At 36.4% G+C, this 23,954-nt stretch overlaps 1 protein-coding gene and 1 non-coding gene across 2 annotated transcripts in view; both read right to left on the reverse strand.

The window, feature by feature from the left end:
• Positions 1-23,954, reverse strand: part of LOC133530156 (solute carrier family 2, facilitated glucose transporter member 8-like) — a 102,919-nt gene that overhangs the window by 27,763 nt on the left and 51,202 nt on the right. The window contains exon 3 of the mRNA XM_061868013.1: positions 10,158-10,387. Within this exon, the coding sequence (XP_061723997.1) occupies positions 10,158-10,387 (230 nt within the window). The remainder of the gene's footprint in view (positions 1-10,157; positions 10,388-23,954) is intronic.
• On the reverse strand, positions 23,067-23,139 carry Trnad-auc (transfer RNA aspartic acid (anticodon AUC)). The gene has a single exon. It is a non-coding gene; the product is annotated as a tRNA-Asp (tRNA).

Raw genomic sequence — 23,954 nt, forward strand, 5'->3', positions numbered from 1 at the left:
GTGATCAAACGTAGCTTAAAATATACACCGTGTGATTTTTGTGCTAATTCTTAAGTGTACAATTGATATCAGTTTATTAATTAGGAAAACCTTGAAATGTCTATTTACTATTAATTATATTCAAATGAATTCAAACTATAATAAGTCGGTATAAATGTTTTATGACCTGATAAATCAGCGGTTGAGAATTAAATAGCTTTTTATATAGCACGACGGTGGCGAACAAGCATACGGTCCGCGCGATGGTAAGCAGTTACCGCAGCCTATGGACGCCTGCAACTCCAGAGGTGTTACATGCGCGTTGCCGTTCCTTTAAAAACCTATACACTGCTTTTTTTGAAAAACTCCATACTGTAGACCCTCGGGAAAACCTCGGCAGGGAGCTCATTCCACAGCCGGAGCGTCCGCGCGGGAGGAAATTCCGCTTAAACCACACAGTACGCGACCATTTAATTACTAGGGTGTGTGGATGAACACCCTGAGACTGAAATGGTGCCTTTCACCCGAGTTACTCTACTTTAGTTACTCTACTTTTCATTTCGAATACAAGGAAAGGACATGTGCATTTAAAAAAATATGGCTAAGTACGAGTAAGAGTATAATAAACTTCAGTAGTATTTCTTGAGGATACTTTAAATTAACAATTTAGGTTAAAATATCGTTATTTATGTAATGGGGAGTTAATTATTAGAATGAAAATTGTGCAACAAATCCATTTCAAAACCAAAATTTTAATTTCTCATCGTAAATAAAAGAAAATAACGTACTTAGAAACTACAGTGCTCTAGAGCTAAATATATTTTAAAACTAAACATTACAATAGTTATTTACGATACAAGTGCAGAAAATAGGAAATTCGCAACGAGTGGTGATAAATTAAACACGACAGAAGGGAGTGTTTTAAATCGACACGAGTTGCGGATTACCTATTCGTACATGTATCGTACAACGTTTTACAGTACTGTATGGCTTTTTAAATTTTCGACATAGTTACGTAATGTGCTAATTATCGCACTAGTGCGGTAAAGTAGCGCCATGTGTGCTGTAAAATATATTTTAAAAAATACACTACAACAAATCACACTTTGGTTGCGATGCATTACGCAACCCCGCAGTAATGCCGGCAGTACGCACTCGTCGAGAGACAAGTGACAAGCCCAGAACAAGTGTCTACATCTGCAGGGAAAAGGTACCTTCCTGCATAGAAATGTGTATGCAAAAGTGCTAAGCTTTATGTAGTATTACTGACTATACGTAGACTTTTCCCTTTTTGTCTCGCTCTGACTCGTCTCGCCCTTCTCCGATGAGTGTCGGTTTTTTGCCGAGACTCTCGTTGAATGGCTTTCGACGAGTGTGTACAACAACAACAGTTGAACGCCTTAAACGCGAAGTCGCGAACAGAACCCCTAGTATAAATTTATTCAATAGCGAAACGTGACGTACGCGTTTGCGTTAAGTCTCATTTTGTATGGGATTTAGAAACAGCGCGCCAAGCGGGACGTTTTGGAAACTCAAAATCCCATACAAAATGAGACTTAACACAAACGCGTACGTCACGTTTCGCTATCGAATAAATGTACACTAGGGGTACAGAGCCTTGAATGTTCATAAATAAAAATCCTTGTTAATATCATAAGTAGACAATTCTGATGCTTCATGCTATCCACATCAATCCGAGACCACATTGACAGCTACACCATAATTAGTAGCACTAAGCTGAGATAATCTAGAGTAAACTAGATTATACCTACTTGTACAGTCAGCATCAAAAGTAGCGGATCAAATAACGTTTCATAAGTATCTACCATTCTGTAACAGCTTAACAAAAAGTGATGTCTTTAATATAGAACAACTAAGACTGTAAAAGATATACTTTTGAGCGCGAATTTTAGACATTTATCTATATTTGGAAAAGTTATCCGGAATATCAGATACTTTTGGCGCGTTGTTTCATCCGCTACTTTTGATGCTGACTGTACTACTAATCTTGGGTAGTTAGTGTTTTATTATGGTTGATTAGTGCAGTTTTTTTAATAACATTATTACACAAATTGACTAAAGTCCCACAGTAAGCTCAATAAGGCTTGTGTTGTGGGTACTTAGACAACGATATATATAATATATAAATATTTATAAATAACATAGAAAATACTCATGACTCACAAAAAAATCGAAAAAAGTCGAATAAAACTGTATTTTTATATTCTTTATCTTTAACATCCTTGTGGTCTCAAATTAATCAAACTGACGTGATATTTAAATTTCGTCGTCAAAAGAATTGTAAACAGGATTTAACGACTATTAATTTGCAAGTGAAAGTGCCGATGTAACAGCCGTAAGTAACGCATTGGAACCACTTCAGCAGATAAACAATCCATTGAACGCAGCTGCTGTTTGCGCACCACAGAAATAAGAGCTCAAGTCAAAAACGTACAGAGGATTCGTATTAATCATTTAAGTTTCTAAACTGACCCTACACCGACTTTGACGAAGCTAAGTGTCATGAACAATAAACGATTATTATCATAGAAATGACCGTCCTTTCTATGAAATGTTGTATGGAGCCTGGACCAAAAACCAACAGAAATGAGAGTTAGGTCATTAGATAGGTAGGTATTTCAATGTACTTACTTCATTTCGTTCTATGGGCATTTCGTCACGCGTTTATGACTTTTGTAACCACATTTTTATCTACGGAAATACTTACTTACCAATTTCTTTTTCATTAATCATTTAGTTTTTATAGTAAATAAAGTATTATTTTAGATAACTCGTAGAAAAAGTATTCCATACAATAGTGGTTTAATCAAATTTTTTAATCTCGTACCTTACTTAGGCAACTCAGCAAGCTTCGTTGCCTAAACACGAAACTCGACTGAAAAGCTCTCTATTATATCACGATTCTATAAAATACTATTTTGAGAGCAGTCTTAGCATGAGTTATTGAAAAAAACTAAAATTATTCGAAGTCTACATTATGATTTGCAATTTAGAACACAGCTTGGGTTATTGACCTTTTGACTTTGTTTTAACATTATCAACATAAAGGTTAAGAACTTTTTGCTATAAAGTCCTTCATCAAAATAATTACTACCACGATTAACAGGTAAACTCAGAATAAACCCCAACTATCTAATAAATATTATATTATTTAAACTTCCGTTTTTGTAAGAACAGGAAAATAGGTAAATACATACATATATTACTGAAATGCAAATTATATTTTAATAATGATGGATTGTTTGAGGATAATTGTTTTGAGTATTATTCATTAAAATTTAAGACAACGCACAGCCTAAGCCGGTTGATGGTAGGATTTCAAACATTCAAAGATCTACTTAGAGCAGAGTCCAACTAAGGAAGTATCTCCATCTTACGGAAAACTGCAGACAAACCCACTCATAGTATTGTGTTCCTGTCGGTGAGTAAGGTTACCAGAGCTTAACGAGGGTGCGGAGTGTTAGGGTCGGCAACGCACATATAACTCCTCTGGAGTTGCAGGCTTACATAGGCTACGGAGACTGCTTACCACAGACGGGCTGTATGCATGTTTGCCACCGACGTAGGATTAAAAAAAAACTTCAAAATGGTGTAGAACTTCATTGTGAAATATTTAAAAAAAGGGTAATACTGGGGTCAGTTTTTAACGTCTTCTACGTCAAAAATGTCGCGGGAAATGGCTCCCTATGCATATGATAATTATAATTACCTATTAATATTATACATTGGTAACACTTCTCCATACAACCGTGGCTCCATTTCCTCACTCGATATTAACTTTATGGCAAATATTTTTACACCGTTTGATGTAGGTATATTCCTACCTAATTACATAAGCTTCCTCATTTGACTTGTTTTGATTTTATGATTATTTTAATAGTTAGGTGCGTAGAACAAACAATACAATGTTTAGAAGGAAGAGTTAAGAGACTCCTACAATAGTAAAAAAAAAAAATGTAAAAAATAAAAGGGCATAGGTACTTAGCTGTGGTTAAGAATTAAAAGTATTTTAATACCAGAGATAATTAAATGGGGACTATGTTTGTATAAAGAAACGGTCCCATGACTTTTTCTCCTAGATGTGATACCTATTAGATGTGTACCTACTATTTAAATAGTGTTATGTTTTATCTCTTTAAATTATAGAACGTAAAACCACCCAAATATATTTGTGTGAAAATCCGGCCCTGTTTTTTACCTGCTCCTCGAGAAACATAACATTGCTTCCTTGGCGCTAGCTAGCCGTGCGCTCGAATTACCAGTGCAAGCGAGGTCTTCGAATACGTATCTTTGTTTCGGATCGCAGTGTCACAAGTTAAGCTGGTTTGAGAGCGTTTAGTCGCCTACCTTAGACGCACCAATAGAGATCAGACAGCTATTCTGTTAGAATTCTGTATTAGTTCATAATGAATCTTATTCCGTGCTCAATAGAGTAGTAATTCAATAAACGCTACCTATGCGGCTTGACCATTTTTTCGTAGTGGCACGCGCCTTTGCGGTTTTTAAACAATAGATAAGACGATAATCCGTAGAAGCTCACGGAGAAAAATAGAAACTATACTTATTATAAATATAGTTATTGTCATTAGGAAAAATCTTGTAAAGTTTAAAAATATGAGTTCGCCTAATAGCTTTAGTTTCCGCTAAGTCTCATGGCTGGTACCTACCACTAATAATTACTGGAAGCTAATCAATCCGGACAATAGTACCAATTATTGGCAGTGACCATTATTATCCAACGTTGCGTGCGTAGGCAATGTTATGTACCTATACCTACTATCAATTCATATCAGTTTGGTTTAATCATTACTTTTTCTCCAACAAAACATAGAAATATATTGTCTATTAATGTATTAAGTTAAATTAAACCTATTCTATTTTATAAATTTATTATCTCCTAAGTTAACGTGATCACACACACACACAGACAGTGCGTGTGCGACAGTGTACAGGCGGATCTGTGCCAACTCAAAGCCGACAACTGGCAGGAAGTGGCACAGGATCGGGACAGGTGGCATTCTCTCGTTTTGGAGGCCAAGACCCTCTTTGGGTCACTGCGCCACAATAGTTAGTTAGTTAGTTAAGTTAACGTGATCGTGATCGCTAATACCTAATCCTTGACATGATTAATTTTCTCACGACTGCTGCGTACGAAACATAAATAAAAGTATTTTATCGGACATGAAGCCGAACGCTCTGTTAATGCTTTTAAATTTATGTCTCGAGCTCCTGAATAAAATCTGTAGTACAACTTAGTAGGTATCGTACCTATAATGCCTACTTGATACAAGAATTAAATTAAAAATATAAAAAAACCCGCACGCACAAATATGCCTTACATTATTTTGGAAAATATCTGAAACCTCTTCAAACTGCTGAATCGATTTCTATCAAACATAACTCAAAATCACCGCAAAGAATTTCGCTTTTACGTTAAAAAAAACAGCATGGAAATCTGTCCTTTCGTTTGAGATCTACGATGCCACAGACAGACAGACATTGACGTGAAACGTATGAACACCCGTATTTTTGCATCGGGGGTTAAAAGTAACAAATATTATATTACGTCAAGTCGTTAAGTAAAATGAGGAAGTCTTTGCAGTAATAATTTTCAAATTATATGGCTTTAGTATCTACACATTATTAGTTTTCACATATGTAACAAAGTTGAGCACATGTGTAATCTATTAGACATAAGTATGCAAGGCTCGGAAACCGGTTAAATTTCCAAACCGTTATCATGCACCTACTTTGCGCAAAACCTTTCAATTTCGTGAAACCGTTATTTTTAAACCGGTTCTAAGGAGAACATTTCCATACAGTTCTTGTCAGATTAACCGGTTTAGAACAATGAAATCCGGTTTTTTCCTATGTGGGTGTCTTTGTTTACGCGGCACATCATTCGGCCGGCCGGTCGGCCGTCTCGTCGCTCGTCGTATAAACCAAATTTAGGTTACAATAAAGTTCGGAGTAAAACCGAAATAAACCGGTATTTATCGCTGTTTTTAAAACCGGTTCCGAGCCTTGGACATATGACCAACTCTTCTAATACTTTCGTTTTATATATTGCAGAAAGAGATGCAAATCACCACGAGGTTAATGCCGGCATGAGTGTTTGGCGTGAATCATCCCATTATAGCGATAATCTAATACAAATGTCAATAGGCTATCGAATACTCGTAACTATGAATCGCGTGTCGTTGGATTTCCTAGTGTCTTATCTTTAACCGGTTCATGTCGGTTCGAGAGTTACTAGAAAATATGCGTACGATGGGCAAATCTAAAAGTATAAAGCTGTGGGTCTATTGAAAAGGGATACAAGTTTGGCGCATTCTACCCGTAAGCTGGGCCTTTTTATTGTAGTAAGTAATTGGCCAAGATTTGCCAGCAAGCAATGGAGAGCAGCATACTAGAACTTCGAGCCAATCGGGTTAGGAACACAGAACTGCGCTCCAGAACTGGTACCGCAGATGTGAGTATTAAGGCCGCTAAGCTTAAGTGGGATTGGGCGGGACACGTCTGCCGTATGCACCCGGATCGGTGGGCCAAATTGGCTACAGGATGGACGGCACAGATTAGCCGGGGTAGAGGCAGACCAAAAAAGAGGAGGCGGGACCTCGACGCTTTTTGCAGCGACTGGCGGGAACATGCTCCAAACCGTGATAAGTGGCGGAAGAAAGGGGAGGCCTTTGCCCAGCGGTGGGATACAAGATAGGCTATAAAAAAAAATTGGAGTTTTAAACTAAGGTGTTAGAAGGAAACCAGTAATACTTAAAACACTCACTTACTAAAAATTAACTTCGTAGATTAGCTCAAAAACATATACCTTTCGAGTCTAGTTCAATGTAGATATATAGGTACTTTTGTTTCGTTCACATCTTATGTTTATTTTGTAAAGAATCTTCCGACTGATTAATTTAGATGTAAAAATTACAGGGAAATTCTAGCCCAATCCAAGTCAAGTCAAACTTGACATACTACAATAATATGGTTACAGTGGTCGTCCAAAGAGAATACGGCTACTCGGCTACCAATAATCTTCATAAGTGAGTTTCAATGTCCAAAAAGATACGAGATCTTGTCTCGTCTAGAGTTCTTAGGAATAACCCAAGCGAATGATTCCTTGAAGTTATCGAATCAATTCGAATCCCAACAAATACATTGTATAAAACGCCGGTACCTTCTAGACTGTTGTGTTCGAGATACAGCCGGCTACTTTACATGCAGTTTACACACGAGCAAACATATTCCGTTGCTCAACTGATAAACTAAATTAAGATAAAACAAAAGACGTTCATATGGATGTGACAAAATCGTGCCCTATCTAAAAATAACTACTTATTTGTAATGAATTGTGATCTCATTATTGCCATAAATTAAATAAACTCGTACCTATAGTTAGGATACTTTCAATAAAGAACATATGTAATAACAAATATGTTTATTTATCTAATTGCAATATTAAGGACAAATGTTTTATAACGGGGTAAAATAGGCGAATTAACTTTTTAACCGACACTTTTCACGTCTCAGGCGTTATCGAAAATAATGTCTCTGGGGTTACCAAATAATCACAATTTTTCAATGTAATATTTGTCTAAATTTTAGGTCTATAAGAGGGCAAATCGCTATTTTTAACGTGTAACGTGTAATAAATAAAATGACAAGTAATAATAAATACCAATATTTTATATGTTATTTATTTAACTGAAGCATTAAAGAACAGATAAATATATATATATATATATATATATATTGTATCAAAACTTATAAACTAAATTATTATAACATTGATTGGTAATAATATTTAGAAAAAATCCTAAGATTAAACTAAAATAATTTTAAGAGAAATTCTATTTTTTAAACCACAATACTTACTGTAAAAAAATACATACATTTTAAGCGTCTAGTTTTAATTCATTATTATTGTAATTAACCTCTTAGATGTAATGTTTTGAAAAGATGTGTCCCGCCCAGTTTCTTGCCGGTCTATATTGGGATACCCTCCTCCAAATGAGGGGGGGATTTAAATTTTCTCGGGTCAGAGGTGTAGGGTTAGAGCCGGTGTAGCTTTATTTGACGTTCATAAACGCATTGTAATTTGTAATATGCCTACTTGAATAATAAACTGTCTTTATCTGTATCTCACGAGACCAAGAAACGCGGCCAAAACGCGGATTTGGGACAATTTAAACAAAGATTGTGATACTATCTAATTAGGAATAAGAAAATAACTAACTATAGGCAAAGAGTTCAAGATCACCTAGCTGAAAAAAAAAGTGGAAATTTAGGGATACCTTTTTACCATTAGGAACACGTAAAAAATGCAAAACTTATATAATAATAATAATATAATAATAATTTAGCCTATATACGTCCCACTGCTGGGCACAGGCCTCCTCTCATGCGCGAGAGGGCTCGGGCTATAGTCCCCACGCTAGCCCAATGCGGATTGGGGACTTCACATACACCTTTGAATTTCTTCGCAGATGCATGCAGGTTTCCTCACGATGTTTTCCTTCACCGGAAAGCTAGTGGTAAATATCAAATGATATTTCGTACATAAGTTCCGAAAAACTCATTGGTACAAGCCAGGATTTGAACCCGCGACCTCCGGATTGAAAGTCGGACGTCATATCCACTCAGCTACCACCGCTTATAAAATAAAAAAAGTGTAATATAGGTACAATTAAAACAAATGACCAATATGTCACTGGGGCGGCTATATTTTGTCACACGCTGTCGAATAAGCGACTAACAATAGGGAAATGCGTCAAAAATTACAGTTATGAAGTCATGATGATGTCATTAGGAACTGTGTGTCACAATAACATTGACACTCTATTAATCTGTCTTTGAACGTCTTTTTGTCGTAATAAAGTCTTTTGTCTTATTTTATAACACGTGTACTTAATCTATATACGAGACAATGTCGTTTAGGTCTCACAAAAAAGAACAAGGTACAGTTAGCATCTATAGTAGCGGATAAATCTTCGCGTCAAAAGTATGAACCATTAGAGTCCGTTCGGAAAGAGAAGAGTCGTGGAATGTATTAGGCCCCATACATTCCATGACTCTTCTCTTTCCGCACAGACTATAGGGTTTTCATTTTTTATGCTCTGAAAGAGCGTCATTGTTGTTCTAAAAAGTGTGCAGAAAGTGATTCTATTAGCACTAGATCATTTTACTTTCCAAGTACGAGTTTTTTTTATTTATTTACGATAACCATTAGAAATTTGGTTTTAAATGGATTTGTTATACAATTTACATTCTGATATTTAACTCTCCAATCCATAAATAACGACACTTTAACTTAAATGGTTAATTGAAAGTACCCTCAAGAAATGCTGTAAAAAATTATACTTAGTCATGTTTTTTACTTTCCTTCCTCATATTCGAAATGAAATGTAGAGTGTTTAACTTGTAAAAGGCATCATTTCAGCCCATGGTTAACAATCTACAATATAGAAACCCTTTTGTGACACCTTATAAAAGTGCAACTCATTTGAGTCACCATCATGATAAATTGTCTACTTACTTATATGAGTATGTTAACGGCACCAATCATGGAACATTTAAGAGAAAATTTGGAGTGTTTTTGATATTTCACCGACACCTGTTTTACCGCGTTACGCTTTAAAAGTTGAATGTCCAATTCGTCCTTTATGTTTTCTATGTATTTAATGACAGCTACTGCAATTGGTTTCAATATTATTAACCAATTAAAACTGTGGTTTTTTGCTCCAGTCATGGAAAGTATTGCGCCATTCGATTTCAAAATAACAAATATCAAAATTAAACTTAAACAGCTCTTTGGCTCTTGTTTATGGTAAAATGTTGCCAGCAATTAAAAACTGATGGTAAATACTAGTTTTACAGGATTTGTCTATACCATTCCATTACTGGTGCCTGTTCCATTATAGGGGTGTTTACTATAGAGTAACGTTCATCTGACATCTTCTCAAGTAGCATCGAGCTTGTTACACCACTATAGTACAGTATAATAATAATAATAATAATTCAGCCTATATACGTCCCACTGCTGGGCACAGGCCTACTCTCATGTGCGAGAGGGCTCGGGCTATAGTCCCCACGCTAGCCCAATGCGGATTGGGGACTTATTATAGTACAGTAAATCTTTAAAAAAAGGTACTCACCACAAGCATGAGCGAAGTCATCATAGTAGTGATCTTCCTCCCCCATCTATCCGCCAGATCCCCCACCAGACATCCACAAAACACCGGAGGTAGAAACGTGACGGATGCCATCCACGATATGGTGTCGTCCGATATCGGTTCCGGCGCGGGACCGTCTTCCGATTGGAGGAGCGGCGTCATGGGCGACTGCCAGCCCATTAGCATGCCGAAGTTGAGGACTGGGATGGTCACTGGAAAATAAAGTGAAGTTAGAAGTTGGTGTAATTTAAAGCGTCTCCGCATAAAACAGCGTCTACAAACTATTTTACGAGTAGCTAAAGCATTTATCTGAGGCCCATTTCTCGAACGGTATTAGATTAATATTATTAGTGTGTTACCATGGTAACCCATACGACTTGTTCGTACAGTTCGTCGACTAATAATATTAGTCTAATATCGTTCGAGAAATGGGCCCCTACAAGTCGTATGGGTTACCATGGAAACACACTAATAATATTAGACTAATACCGTTCTAGAAATGGGCCCCAGTACGAGCGACGCGAGAGAATAGGTCACAGTATAGTTACAATCAGTATAGTAGCGGATAAGACCGCACGTCAAAAGCATCTATCATCAACGAACTCGATAATTGTAGAACTCAAAAATAATCCCAGAACGAGAATTGTGCTGCGAGCGACTCAGAGAGACCCCACACTAGCATTTCTTGAGCGTCGGCGTCTAGTTAGCGCTATGGAGAATGGCGTCACTGCGTATTTGCGCCAACGTTACGTCTAGTCGTTAGCTAAACGCCGACGCACGGGAGACGCTAAGGGTGGCCCTCAACTCACAGAACTTTATTTTAGATAATCAAAACTTGTATTGGCCAATCACAACTTTTTTTTGATATACAATGCTGCGGGTCGGATATATTATATGAAGAAGGGATTACTTTCAGCGACATGTATTATGTCAGCTAAAGGGGCCCAGTGATTACCAGTTCGCCGGACGATATCTGCCTGTCAGTTATTCGCGATTGTCAGCTTTTGCGAATGACTGACAGGCCGATATCGTCCGGCGAACTGGTAATCAGTGGGCCCTTTTAGTTCCAGTCATATGGACCATTATTGAGAGCTTAGTTTATACATAAATAAAATAAAATTTATTTCGTGAAAAAACACGCATACAATTGTTACAAGTGTTGAGCCCTCCTAGTAGGTATGAAGACACCTGTGTCAGGAGAACTCGCTCTTCCCGTTATGGTAAGTACATTTTGTTTTTTTTTACCTACTAGTTTTATATAAAATTAACCCATACCTATTATACCTATTAGATTACCTTACTAACTACTTACGTATGCTACTAAGTGTGTGTGCGTGTGTGCGCGCCCGCGCGCGCGCGTGTGTGTGTTTGCGTGCGCGCGTGTGTGTGTGTGTGTGTATTTGTGCATGTGTGTGTCCGTGGGTGTGTAAATTGGTACATGACACTTAACCTGATAACAATTTGTATATATTATATCATAGTTGTATAGTTGATGCTGACGCTACATCGAACGCTGTAGATGTAATAGGTAATGTTATAAATATTCATATTTAAATTATTCGTAACAATGATTGATTAAATAAGGTGAGACAGATTTCTGTAAAACTTTCACAATAATGAATAATCACGGTGTTTAAGGGTCCCCAGGGAGCTCGGTTCCCCGTACAAACGTAGTTACGCTCTCATTTTAAAACGACTAGCTAGATTGCTCTGAAACTTTGTACTTAAAATAGGATAAGGTATATCTATACCTATAATTAGTTTATGAAGCTTCAGATATCATAGTTAAATAAGTACAGCGAATTTAAGATTTTCATACAAAACTTGTTTTTGCTCTATTTCGTTTGTCTATATGGTGGAGCAATATATGTAAACTAATTTCAGACCTAAATATACCTCATGTCATTGTACGTGCTAAATTTATTTACTGATTAATTTTAAACTTTATTGCACAGTAAAAATAAGTACAAATGGCGGACTTAAACTTCCATTGAAGTAACGTAATTTTATTCGCTTATCAAGAAAAATCGTAAAGATATCATCGTATATCTTGACCTTGTCTTTCATAGGAACAATACGATATAACAGATCACACTATGATGGTTCGCTTCGGCCAAATTTCCCGTTGTTAAATAGAGAATTTCGCAAACGCATGCAGGTAGTAATTATACAACACGTATAATGAATTCCTTGTCTGATATGCCATTGAGATTTAATCGATACTGCAGATTTATTTACATTTGTGCTTGAATTCAGAAAGTTTAGTGTTTGGTTATTTGTTTTTAGGGTTCCGTACCAAAAAGGTACAAAAGGAACTCTTATGGTGCGATTCTGTCCGTCCGTTCGTCCGTCCATCTGTCACATCGCTAAATATGTCGAGAACCACTTAAGCTATCTATTTGGAATAGTTATGAACAACGCTAACCCAGACAATTCCAAAGTATTGTTTTTTTTTCTTTTATTTTTGTGATGAAAAAAAAGGTTTTATGGAGGAAAATGTGAATAAAATACCATTCCCCCTTTATCACCGAAGTTTACCGAAGAAAAAATAGACTCATATAACATTATTTCTTTCTTTTGGCTTCAGAAATGCGTGGTTAAAATATTTCGGGTTCCTCGTGTTACACCGAGTATAGGTACACTCACGTCTGAAAATATCGATACGAAAAAAGTGCCAAAAATATGTATACACTACCTTAATATATGGGCAATAAAGTCGTGTAAGTATACATATTTTTGGCACTTTTTTCGTATCGATATTTTTAGACGTGAGCCGTACCTATTAATATATGAAAAGCGTAAAGCGGCACGGCGGAATGTAGTAACAATAACATTGCACTAAGCAACCTTATTGTGTGAAATGATGTAGAAATGTCAAGCACGAGCCAAAGGCATGAACCTTTGAGATAAGCTGTGAATGCTGTGATCATGTATGAGTAATTATTTGTATCAAGGTTTAACTGATAACGGATACAGCTTCCGAGATAAAGAACTATGATTAGTTGCTGTATTTTTAACCGACTTCAAAAAAGGAGGAGGTTCTCAATTTTACCGGTAGACACAGGCCGTGTTATTGTAATAAGGCCGTGATATTGTATTTTTCAAACAACATGGGTACGGTGACAGATGCCATGTAAATAAACCTTGCAAAACTTACTGTTTCTTTTAATGTACAGCTACAAAAGACAAGTTTTTTTAATACAATCCTAAGGCGATGAAATTGTTTATTTAACGACTTCGAAGCTAGGGCATGTATAAACGTACTTACATATAAAATTATTTCGTTACTCGTATTTGTTAGTAAGTAGTGGGACACAATGGGCTCACAATACATTTTCGGATAGTACATACATAGGCATAATAAGTCTTTTTTTTTTAATACCACGTCGGTGGCAAACAAGCATACGGCCCGCCTAATGGTAAGCAGTCACCGTAGCCTATGTGCGCCTGCAACTCCAAAGGTGTTACAAGTGCGTTGCCGACCCATTAAAAACCTGTACAACTCTTTTTTGAAGAACCCCATACTGTATACCCTCGGGAAAACCTCGGCGGGAGCTCATTCCACAGCCGGAGCGTCCGCGGGGGTTTATTCTATTTTTATATTTATTGTCTCTCTAACAGTAATACAAAAGTTTATATTAAAAATATACTTGAGACATTGGAAATCAAAAGTTCCACGTCAGTGAAGAATTGCTCTTAATACCCATATCTACTTGCTCGTAAAAGGTGTTATTATACGTACGCGACACGGTCCGTAAATGCTAAATTTCGACCTAGGGCTGCAATTTATATTTTCATCACACTTGCTGTGTGTTTCACAGGCGGTCCAGGAATTACGGACTCGTGTTAATTAAGCCCTGGCGCCTCTCCTTCGGCTTCGGGCTTCAATTCACGCTCGTTCGTAAATTGTTGTTTTCCTCCCTTAATACACAATGTACTATTGTTTATTACTTGAGACGACCTCTTGAATGATGTAGATTTGGTAATAGAGTTACATCACCGTATTTAGGAAACGAAGCACGCACTGCCTCGTGCGTAACGTGTACGTGTCGTGACAACGCTTTAATATCCGCTAGACTAGATAATAATCGTACATTGACAAATGCTAACAAAAAAAATTGGGTTGACAGACGTGAACGAATAATCACTTTGTCATTTGTATACATTATTTAAATATTGATTTTGAGGGTTCCGTAGTCAACTAGGAAACCTTATAGTTTCGCCATGTCCGTCTGTCTGTCCGAGGCTTTGCTGCGTGATCGTTAGTGCTAAAGAGTTGCAATTTGAACGGTAAAATAAATAATTACAAAAAAAAAAACATTTTTAGGGTACAGTCAGCATCAAAAGTAGCGGATGAAACAACGCGCCAAAAGTATCTGATATTCCGGATAACTTTTCCAAATATAGATAAATTGTTAAAATTCGCGCTCAAAGGTATATTTACAGTCTTAGTTGTTCTATATTAAAGACACCACTTTTTGTTAAGCTGTTACAGAATGGTAGACCCTTATGAAACGTTATTTGATCCGCTACTTTTGATGTTGACTGTACGTAGGTACCGTAGGTACTCCAATGTTTTTTTTTTATGTTTGCTTTAACCCAATGGTGCGAAATATCGTTGGATAGGTCTTTCAAAATGAATAAGGGTCTTCTGCAATACTTTTTGATAAAGTGAATAGTTCCGAAAATAATCGCTCCGTACGAATAAAATTATAAGAACGTAAATGTGTTTTAAAAACAACATGACTAAGTATAACCTTCTACATGTATATATAATATATAGAATTCCTAGGATATACTTTCAATTAAGTAAAAGTATCGTTATTTAGGGAATGGGGGAGTTAAAACTCAAAATGGAAATTGTACAACAAATCCATTTAAAACCAAATGTAAACAACTTACTTTGGAAGGTAAAATACCCTAGAGCAGAAACGTATCACTTGCTGCACTCTTCATAGGTAAACAATGATCCACTTTTAGAGCATGATAAATTAAAAATATCCTTAGCCATTCAGCGTGGCAACGCAGCTGGCATATTTGGAACGTTTGGGCCAGGTAGGGAACAGTTCGGGGCTTAAAAGTTAATTTTTGACAAGGCTAATAGTTTGTGGGGTATTTTTATTTTATTTCTGTATTCATTTTATTTTAATCTACTGTTTCTGTACAATATTATGTTGTAAATATTTATAATTTCTGGCAATAAATTAAATTTTTGAAAAATTAAAAATTTGTTACTTACATTAGAATTATTGCATTTTCTCGTTAAAAAGCGTACCTATACTTTACAATCACAACTGCTGTTAGTTATTCGTAAACTGATTTTCCATTGTTTGTTGTATTCTCGAGAGATATAAGTACCTGTTCTATTCTAAATCATGCGTACAGTTAGGGCTAAGAAGGTTGGCTCTTTATAATTAGTCACCATGCCTGTCACGTTCTAACAAGTATGTAAGTGCGAAAGTGACGGGCAGAGTGACAAGTGATAAAAATGGAACCATAATACCGCCGCAGGACTAACAAGTTAATTTAGAATCTAATCATTTCAATACATTTTGTATGAAAAAAGTGACTTAAGTATGTTATAGAAGCAATACTTTACAACTAAAATTATGTCAAATCAAGCGTATAAATTATTTGCAACTATGTATAATTAATACCTATGTCCATTTCATGCCTGTGTAATGATGGATGACATTATCCACGTGATAAAATAAACATCCCTTTTAAACGCCGCGTGATCAAGATATAGATACTGTCAATATCACGCTATCATGTAAATAAGTGCGACCACCAAGTCCGAGGTACGGTCACGTCTGAAAATATATGGGTCATAAGGTCGTGTATACATATTTCTGGCACTTCGATCGTGTCGATATTTTCAGACGTGACTGTACAGTTACCTGTAGCAATATGTTACTCTTCGAAGGCCGCAAAAATAAGTGACACGTTCTAATGGCTCCGTCTCATTGGTCAATAGGGCCCGTTTGCGGGGTGCGGGAGATTTGGCGAATGGTTTATTGCCGCGCTCGCAGCGGTACGCGAACGATTTGTTAACCAGAGCATGCCATAGGGTTCGCATTCGGGGAACTGTTTTCATTGGTCTATAGGGCCCGCATGCGGGGTGCGGGAGATTCCCAAAACGCATGCCATTATGATTTTCACTAGTCGTTATATCACCTTACCGCCTGCGGGGAGTCCCCGCACGAGTTATATCGACCGAGTTATCAACCAATGAAACTGAGCCATTATGGCTCTACAATTATGATCGTATTAGATATTATTGCGGTCTTCGTTGTGTAGAATATTATTGGATGTGACTACACTGCGCCATATTTCCGCTGAATTTAAGTGTAAAGAACCATCAGCGACAGGTCGAGGTTATGAGTTAATGATGGCATAATTACACACACATTGCAAGATCTTACGTTGACAATATAATTTGTAGGTTTTTTGCCAATGTTTTTCTTTGAATTCACTCTACTCACATTACCATCTTCAGCCATGTATGACCAACTCCAGGCCAAAGAAACAAAGATATGTCATATTGAAGAGGAAATGAACTATTAGTCCCTTCTTATGAACCACTAGCTTTTACCCGTGACTTTGTCCGCATCTACCGTTCCCATCTTAGAATTAGGATTTCGCAAAAAAAGTGTTTTAAGTCCTATATGATTAAGAGGGGGTTAACACAAAATATATAAAATAGCTAGTGATATAGGTAAGGGATCGACGAGGAAAATGTTAAGTTTTGAGATGTTTAAAAGCTTAGTATTTATTTGAACTTTGTTCCTAGTTTACACGTTGTGCAGTTTTCTACTGAAAAGTGACAGACGGGAAAAATATTCAATCTTTTCCCACTGGTGGAATTATGTTTAATGATAACGAAAAAAAGTATCTACTCAAGTGGTAGATATTTTTTCTTAGTTTCGTTCACTGTAGAAAAACACACGTAAGCACGCAATCCTTACAAAACAGCTCGGCGGCCAGGTTATATACGAAATAGAGCAAAATCAAGTTTTTTTTTTTATGAAAAACTTACATTCGTTGTATTTTTTAAACTGCGTATATGAATCTTATCCCGGTGGCGTTTTACCCTAGGGCCAAGGGGGCGAAGGGCGGCGCAGGCCGCGCGTTTCCAGAAGACGCAAAAAAAAAAACCATTTGTGCTTATTATATGGGGCGGCCCATGCTCACTGGCCCAGGGCGCCAAATATTTAAAAACGCCTCTGCTTATCCTATTGTATGTAGAAAGTTTCAGAGCAATCTAGCTAGTCCTTTTAGATAAAAGCTTTTGTATGGATAATCGAGCTTACTGCGGACACTTGAACCGGTTAATCCAATACCAGATTACAATCGTTTAAAAGGTATACTTTTCTTGTATTTCTACCGGTTTGAAAAATATGCAAACGAGATAAACAAGCAGCTTTACTCGTAAATTGGGATTCCCCAGGGTACATCTCGGACCATATTGCTTTCAAGTTTAATGCTTTAAAAATATCTTATCGTAGGTACCTGTCACACCAAGTTTTTGTATTGACTTGGCGGGCGACAGTATGTGGTAGTGCCACTACAGACATTAAATTTCTATGAAAATATGACGTTTATAGAGCCACTTGTCAACCAGCCAGCAACCAGCTTTGTCAATGTAAAGACTGAGCAGAGATAGTTTGGCCCGCTTTAAGGTATAATACAATCAACTTCTGACGATAATATTTTGAATAAGTAGATAAAACTAGATCGACAAAATTCAATGATACTCGTATCATTGAATGATAATATAATTTTCACACCAGAAATAAGAACAAATTAACTATTCCTGTAGGGCTAAGATGGTCGGCTCTTTATCATTTCTCACCATGCCTGTCATGTTCTAACAAGTAAGTATGTAAGCGCGAAAGTGACAGGCATAAAAATGAAAACAAGTGATAAAAATGGAAACATGCTGCCACTGCTGGTTTCCGCTTACAAAGAGTAAGTAAACATTTATGGAGAGCGGTGTGCGATATTTTAACAAGTTACGTACTTAACTACCAACTATTATGTTGAAATTGATAATAAATAAATTATCAATTTGATTTATTCAAAAGATTACATATTAATACAATTTTGATATAAAATAATTAATAGAATTAATATAAAAACTATAAGTAAACTAAAACTAAAATACGACTAAAATAAATCTAAAAATGGCCCCTGCGGCATAATACCGTAGACGCTGGCAGCATTTCCTCGCTGGATCGTTAGACTGATGCGTTGAGCGAGGAAGCTGCCAGCTTTTTGATCTCCTGTGGCGTCTCTGAGACCTCTGAGTCTCTTAGACAGATCTTTGAAGAGACTCAGAGCGCCAGGGCCCCACGGACCAACGGTCTCGACACCGAATGGAATAAAATTATACTCGGCGCCGAGACCTCAGTATTTTCCTACCTTGGCGTTCTCCGCCTCTGCCGCTGCCGCTAAGCTGTCCTCACGGAAGTTCAGTGGAGATGTGACGTAGCTAGTGTGTCTACACACGTTGCATCCCAAACTAGCACCCGTCCCATACTCCACGGAATCAGGGACATCCCGTCCGGTCATGAATAAATTTAAGTCTATTGTGAAACGAAAGCTTTAAAAAAATCCCTTTAAAATACTTTAATAATAATAACTTATAGAAATGGGGCTTAATCGCGTATTAAGTTTTAAATTTATCTCTGATGTACAGTCAGCATCAAAAGTAGCGTATCAAACAACGCTTCATAAGTATATACCATTCTGTAACAGTTTAACAAAAAGTAATGTCTTTAATACAGAACAACTAAGACTGTAAAAGATATACTTTTGAACGAGAAATTTTATAAATTTATCTTTATTTGGAAAAGTTATCCAGAATATCAGATACTTTTGGCGCGTTGTTTCGTCCGCTACTTTTGATGCTGACTGTACGCCCCGCCGCTTCGCGGCGACGATTAAGCAACGTTTTTATAAGTCAATAATAAGTATATGTAAGAATCGTGAAAGTTGATATCAGAGCTTATTATACTGTTGATGAATTCATACTCGTAGAGGATAGGTAAGGATGCATTTAATACAATTAACTATATTTGGTTACATATCTACGTTAAAATAGAATATACATATACCAAGCTATAAGATGACATGTATAAGAGCTAGCATAAACTTTTGATTTTGATATACCGAAACAAAACATGAATATATTTTGTTTATATGTGATTATTGTATTTTGATGTATACAAAGTTTTTTATAGTAGGTAGGTATTAGGTACAAAATCTCTGACCGCACATTTTTGTTTGAGTGGCTTAATTAGACACAAATCCGGTCAACACGCAAAATAATTAAATAAATGCAATACACAAGAAAAAATCACAGATTCACAAGCACTATTTTTTTCTCCTTTATTCGGCGCAAATAAATACGCCATGCTTTTCGATGACTTGCCATTATCAAAAAGTAGACTATGATCACAAACATATTGATCATACTCACTAAAATACATATGTATCGTATTAGAAAATTCTCTATATACAAATATACTAGTATCAAAGGAGTGTAAGAAGATATTCCTGATGTTATACATGCAACAGTCGATAAAACAATATCTTGCCAAACATTTCTTCTGGAATTGTTGTAACGAGACGATATCAGGATGCACAATACTTTAACATATAGAATTGTCTTTACAGTTAAAAATAAAATAGTAATGCCTAAAATGATATATCTCACATGACGCACTTCCAGATGACCGACGAATACGATTGTGAACAAAACGGCTGCTTCCACGACAGGCGCGATCCAGGCAAACATGTTTGCGATCAAGTATCTTCGGGTGATGCGGTTTTTGAACACCTTCACTATATCCATGTAAACCATTACTGTGGCTACTAACAACCAGTGACACATCACAAGACACGACAGATCGAATGTTACGTGCATAAGGATCATACATGGTGGGAGGTTATAAAAAGAGTCGAAGGAGCGCGTAGGAGTATTTTCAACGATAAACACAAGTATTGGGATAACCCCACACATGGCTGTAACATTAAGGAATACGTAATTCTTGAACTGTCTCCACTGGGGGATGAAAATCCAGGAGATGATACCAAATATTACACTTCCGACAGCCAAAATAATGTTTATGATAAAAAGCCCATTCGTTGTCCAATATATAGATGCAGGTATTTCGTCAAAAAAATTCTACGCCACAAATCTAGTTCGCATAAATTGGAATTGTGTATGTATCTGCCATTGAAAAACTTTTCAGAACTGTAGTTCATCTTGGGTTTTTGTTATTGATATTTCCTCTCACACAAGTTCACTTACAAAACACCGATTATTTTTTTTCTATTCACTTAATGATTGCCGAAGATTTGGTCTCTAAAGTATAATACGTTATTTTTTTGTTATATTTCAATTTATTTACTGTTTTATATGACTGATTATAGATTGAATAAATATTAACACACTGCTGCAGTCCATTTGAAGTGTTTAGCGAATGGCTGGAATAAAGCATTCCATGCGCTAAATATACTAAAATAGATATATATCATATATTATAATAATGGGAAGGATAATTTAAATATCGAATAGGTAATTAAGGGTTTTCCTGTGTAGGATAGTTCTAAAAATATCGGATAGTCAGTCCAAGCTAATTCTGGATCGACATAGCAGGCGACAATATGTGGCAGTGCCACTGCAAACATCAAATTCCTATGAAAATATGAGGTTTGTAGAGTTGGTCTGACTCTGTAGATACACTACAATTTCATTTTTACGATATTTAGTGGGTAATGACCCTGTCTATGAAGCCGATGGTCCTGGGTCCGAATCCCGGTAAGGACATTTATTTGTGTGACGAATACAGATATTTCTTCCTGAGTCATGGGTGTTTTATACGTATTTAAGTATTTGTATAGTATATATATATCGTTGTCTGAGTACCCACAACACAAGCCTTCTTGGCGTACCGTGGGACTTAGTCAATTTGTATAAGAATGTCCCTATAATATTTATTTACTTATTTATAAAATTTTAACGCAACTAAACCAAAATTTTTTGGTTCTTTTTTAGATTTTTTTGATGCTAGTAGAAACGCTGACACATGGATTAAGTCAGTTCAAAGTTGCGGAGAGTAAAATAATTTTAGTTAGGTAGTGTACTACATTCACTCAAATCTTAGTTTTTGTTACAAACAATGGTAATGCTAATTATATAATGACATGGGTACCTACATTATAAAGAGAAGATTACATAATTACACACGTTTGTTAGGTAAATTAGTTTTGGTAGCTGTAATTTGTCACGGAACTCACGGAATATCCTCTCAGGAAAACAAGGCCAGCGGGCCTAACATGGTTGCAAAGTGCCACAATCATACGGTTTCAAGATAATTATTAGGCATTGCACTATGTTTATATGCGTTATTAAGTAAAAAGTGAAAACCAAATTAACAGAACATGGTTCTCTAATAGCTCGTCATTATATCACTAAGAGGATCTGTGAGCTGTAGACATCGCGAAACTCCATGGCTCCTCATTTTTTGAAAATTTCCAAAAACTGAATTGACAAAAAATCTATATTAATATCCAACCTACTTACCAAATTTCACGAGAATCGGTAGAAATGCGACCAGTAGACGAGAACATTAGGATAATCAAAGTAATTTTTGCCCAAGCTGAAAGGAGACCATCTAATGTCATTATGACCATAAAGATCGGATGCCTGCGATGGGCAGGACACGTGTTACGGATGGACGAGGCCAGAGTACTCAAACACCTTCTAGATGGCCGACCTGGGAGCCGCAGAGGTAAAGGCAGGCCCAAGCTCAGATGGTTGGACGGCGTATACCAAGATATCAGGACCTTAGGAGTGACAAGTTAGAGAAGGAAAGCCACGAATAGATCGGACTGGAGAGATTTGCTTGACCAGGCCCACCCGTGGCTATAATGCCTCAGTAATGATAATGATGAAAGGGAGACCTTCGCTTTCGCTCGGTCAGTTATTGTTTGAACTCGTGTGAACCCTGACGTGTGGCAGCAACCAGCAACATTGTATTGTTATGTTACCGCGGGCAAACCCGTTCGTAAGGATATGTTACATGACAGGCTGTCTAATTTCAAAAAACTCTAATTATAACATTTTATGCAATTTGATGCTTTCTGAAGCGTCTGGGAAAGGTGTAATTTTATAAGCTTTTATTTAATTTGCAATGTATGTAACAATATAATATATGTTCGGGTCAAATCTTGCAAGCTGAACGTGGGTGACAATGCACTATTATGGTATCAGCGAGCTGATCTGATGATGGACACAGGAGGTGGCAATAAGTCAAATCAACTATCAACAAATATCAAACATTTATTCAACAAATATGCCACACAGGCACTTTTACTCGTAAAATTTTTACAAACAATAAAAATAACAAAATACAATTACAAATATGGAATCAATGAAATATTAGATACTTTATTAGAGATTTATACAGTCTCTAAATGTCGAATAACACAAACAAAACTAGATAAAAAATACAACCAACAAATACTAAAATTCTTTAGGGACGTGAAAGTCTCTAAGTGTCAGAGATAAAATATAAATAAATAAAAACGATCATTTAATTATCATTAGAAATGTAAATGGTCTCCAAAACTTGAATTCTTATATAAATAATTAAAACACAAGATCTCAGTAATTAAACATTTGCGGGAGAATCCTAGTTAAAATCCTAGCCACTATTTAAAATCATAGATAAGGAAGTAAAATTGTATTGTGAAAGTGGAACTGCTGATGAAGACCATAAAATGGTGCCATGTCAAATTAATTGTTTTGTGAAGTCGTTATTTATGGTAAATTTTAATAAACCTCGTAGTTTAGAATAAATTTAAAAGTGGAAAAATTACTGTCTTGGGTGAGACTTGAACTCACGGCCTCTGGATCGATACTCCAGCGCTCTGCCATCTGAGCCACCAAGACGTCATCCATAGGCAGCAAATTTTCCCACTATATGGGTCTAGGGGACCCTAGCCACATCTATTCATCTATTTTAAATTTATTCTAAGCTTAGTAGCATCGTTCGCAGACATTTCTGTTTTAAAAAATTAGTAACCTCGTAGTTTCTAAGATAATGTTCCTTCACCATTTAAATATAAGTCGTATACCTACACTTCAATGACGTACGAATGAGTGTGTAGTTATTTGTGTAGATATATATGCATATTGAGGTCTGCAGGTACAGGATGTAAGGCGCCCTGGGGTGTCAGGTGGTGTATGTTGCCTGAGCGCTTTTCTAACCGCTTCTTAGGGTCCCGTAGATTTATTTTTCTCTCAAAAAACCCTATTTTTCTACGATTTAGGTATATCCAAATCATTTACCATCACGTTCACGTTATTTTATCTTATCATCCATCACGTAGGTATATCTCGTCCACACACTGACTAGTTTTATCAATATGGCTGGCTCATTTGTGTAATATCGGACCAACTGGGATACAAAAGCTAGAAACGGAAGTCTATGTCGGGATCGAGAGATGACTATAGATACGTTGATGATAACATGATATTAGATAGGTTTTACTAGTACTTCTTAGTTAGGTCATAAGTTCAGTCACAAAGCTTTTAATAAAAAAAAGAATGGCATGATTTGAAAGCTTGTTTTATACTGATCTAAACGTAATATAATTAGTACAAAATTAAGATCGCGTCTCTATTTACTACTTGTTTACTTTGGGATTGTCGTTAGACGCCAATTAAGCGGTTGGATTGTGAAAAATTATGCTTTACAAAAGAGT

Source organism: Cydia pomonella, chromosome 22 (assembly GCF_033807575.1).
Source record: "Cydia pomonella isolate Wapato2018A chromosome 22, ilCydPomo1, whole genome shotgun sequence".
Lineage (NCBI taxonomy): Eukaryota > Metazoa > Arthropoda > Insecta > Lepidoptera > Tortricidae > Cydia > Cydia pomonella.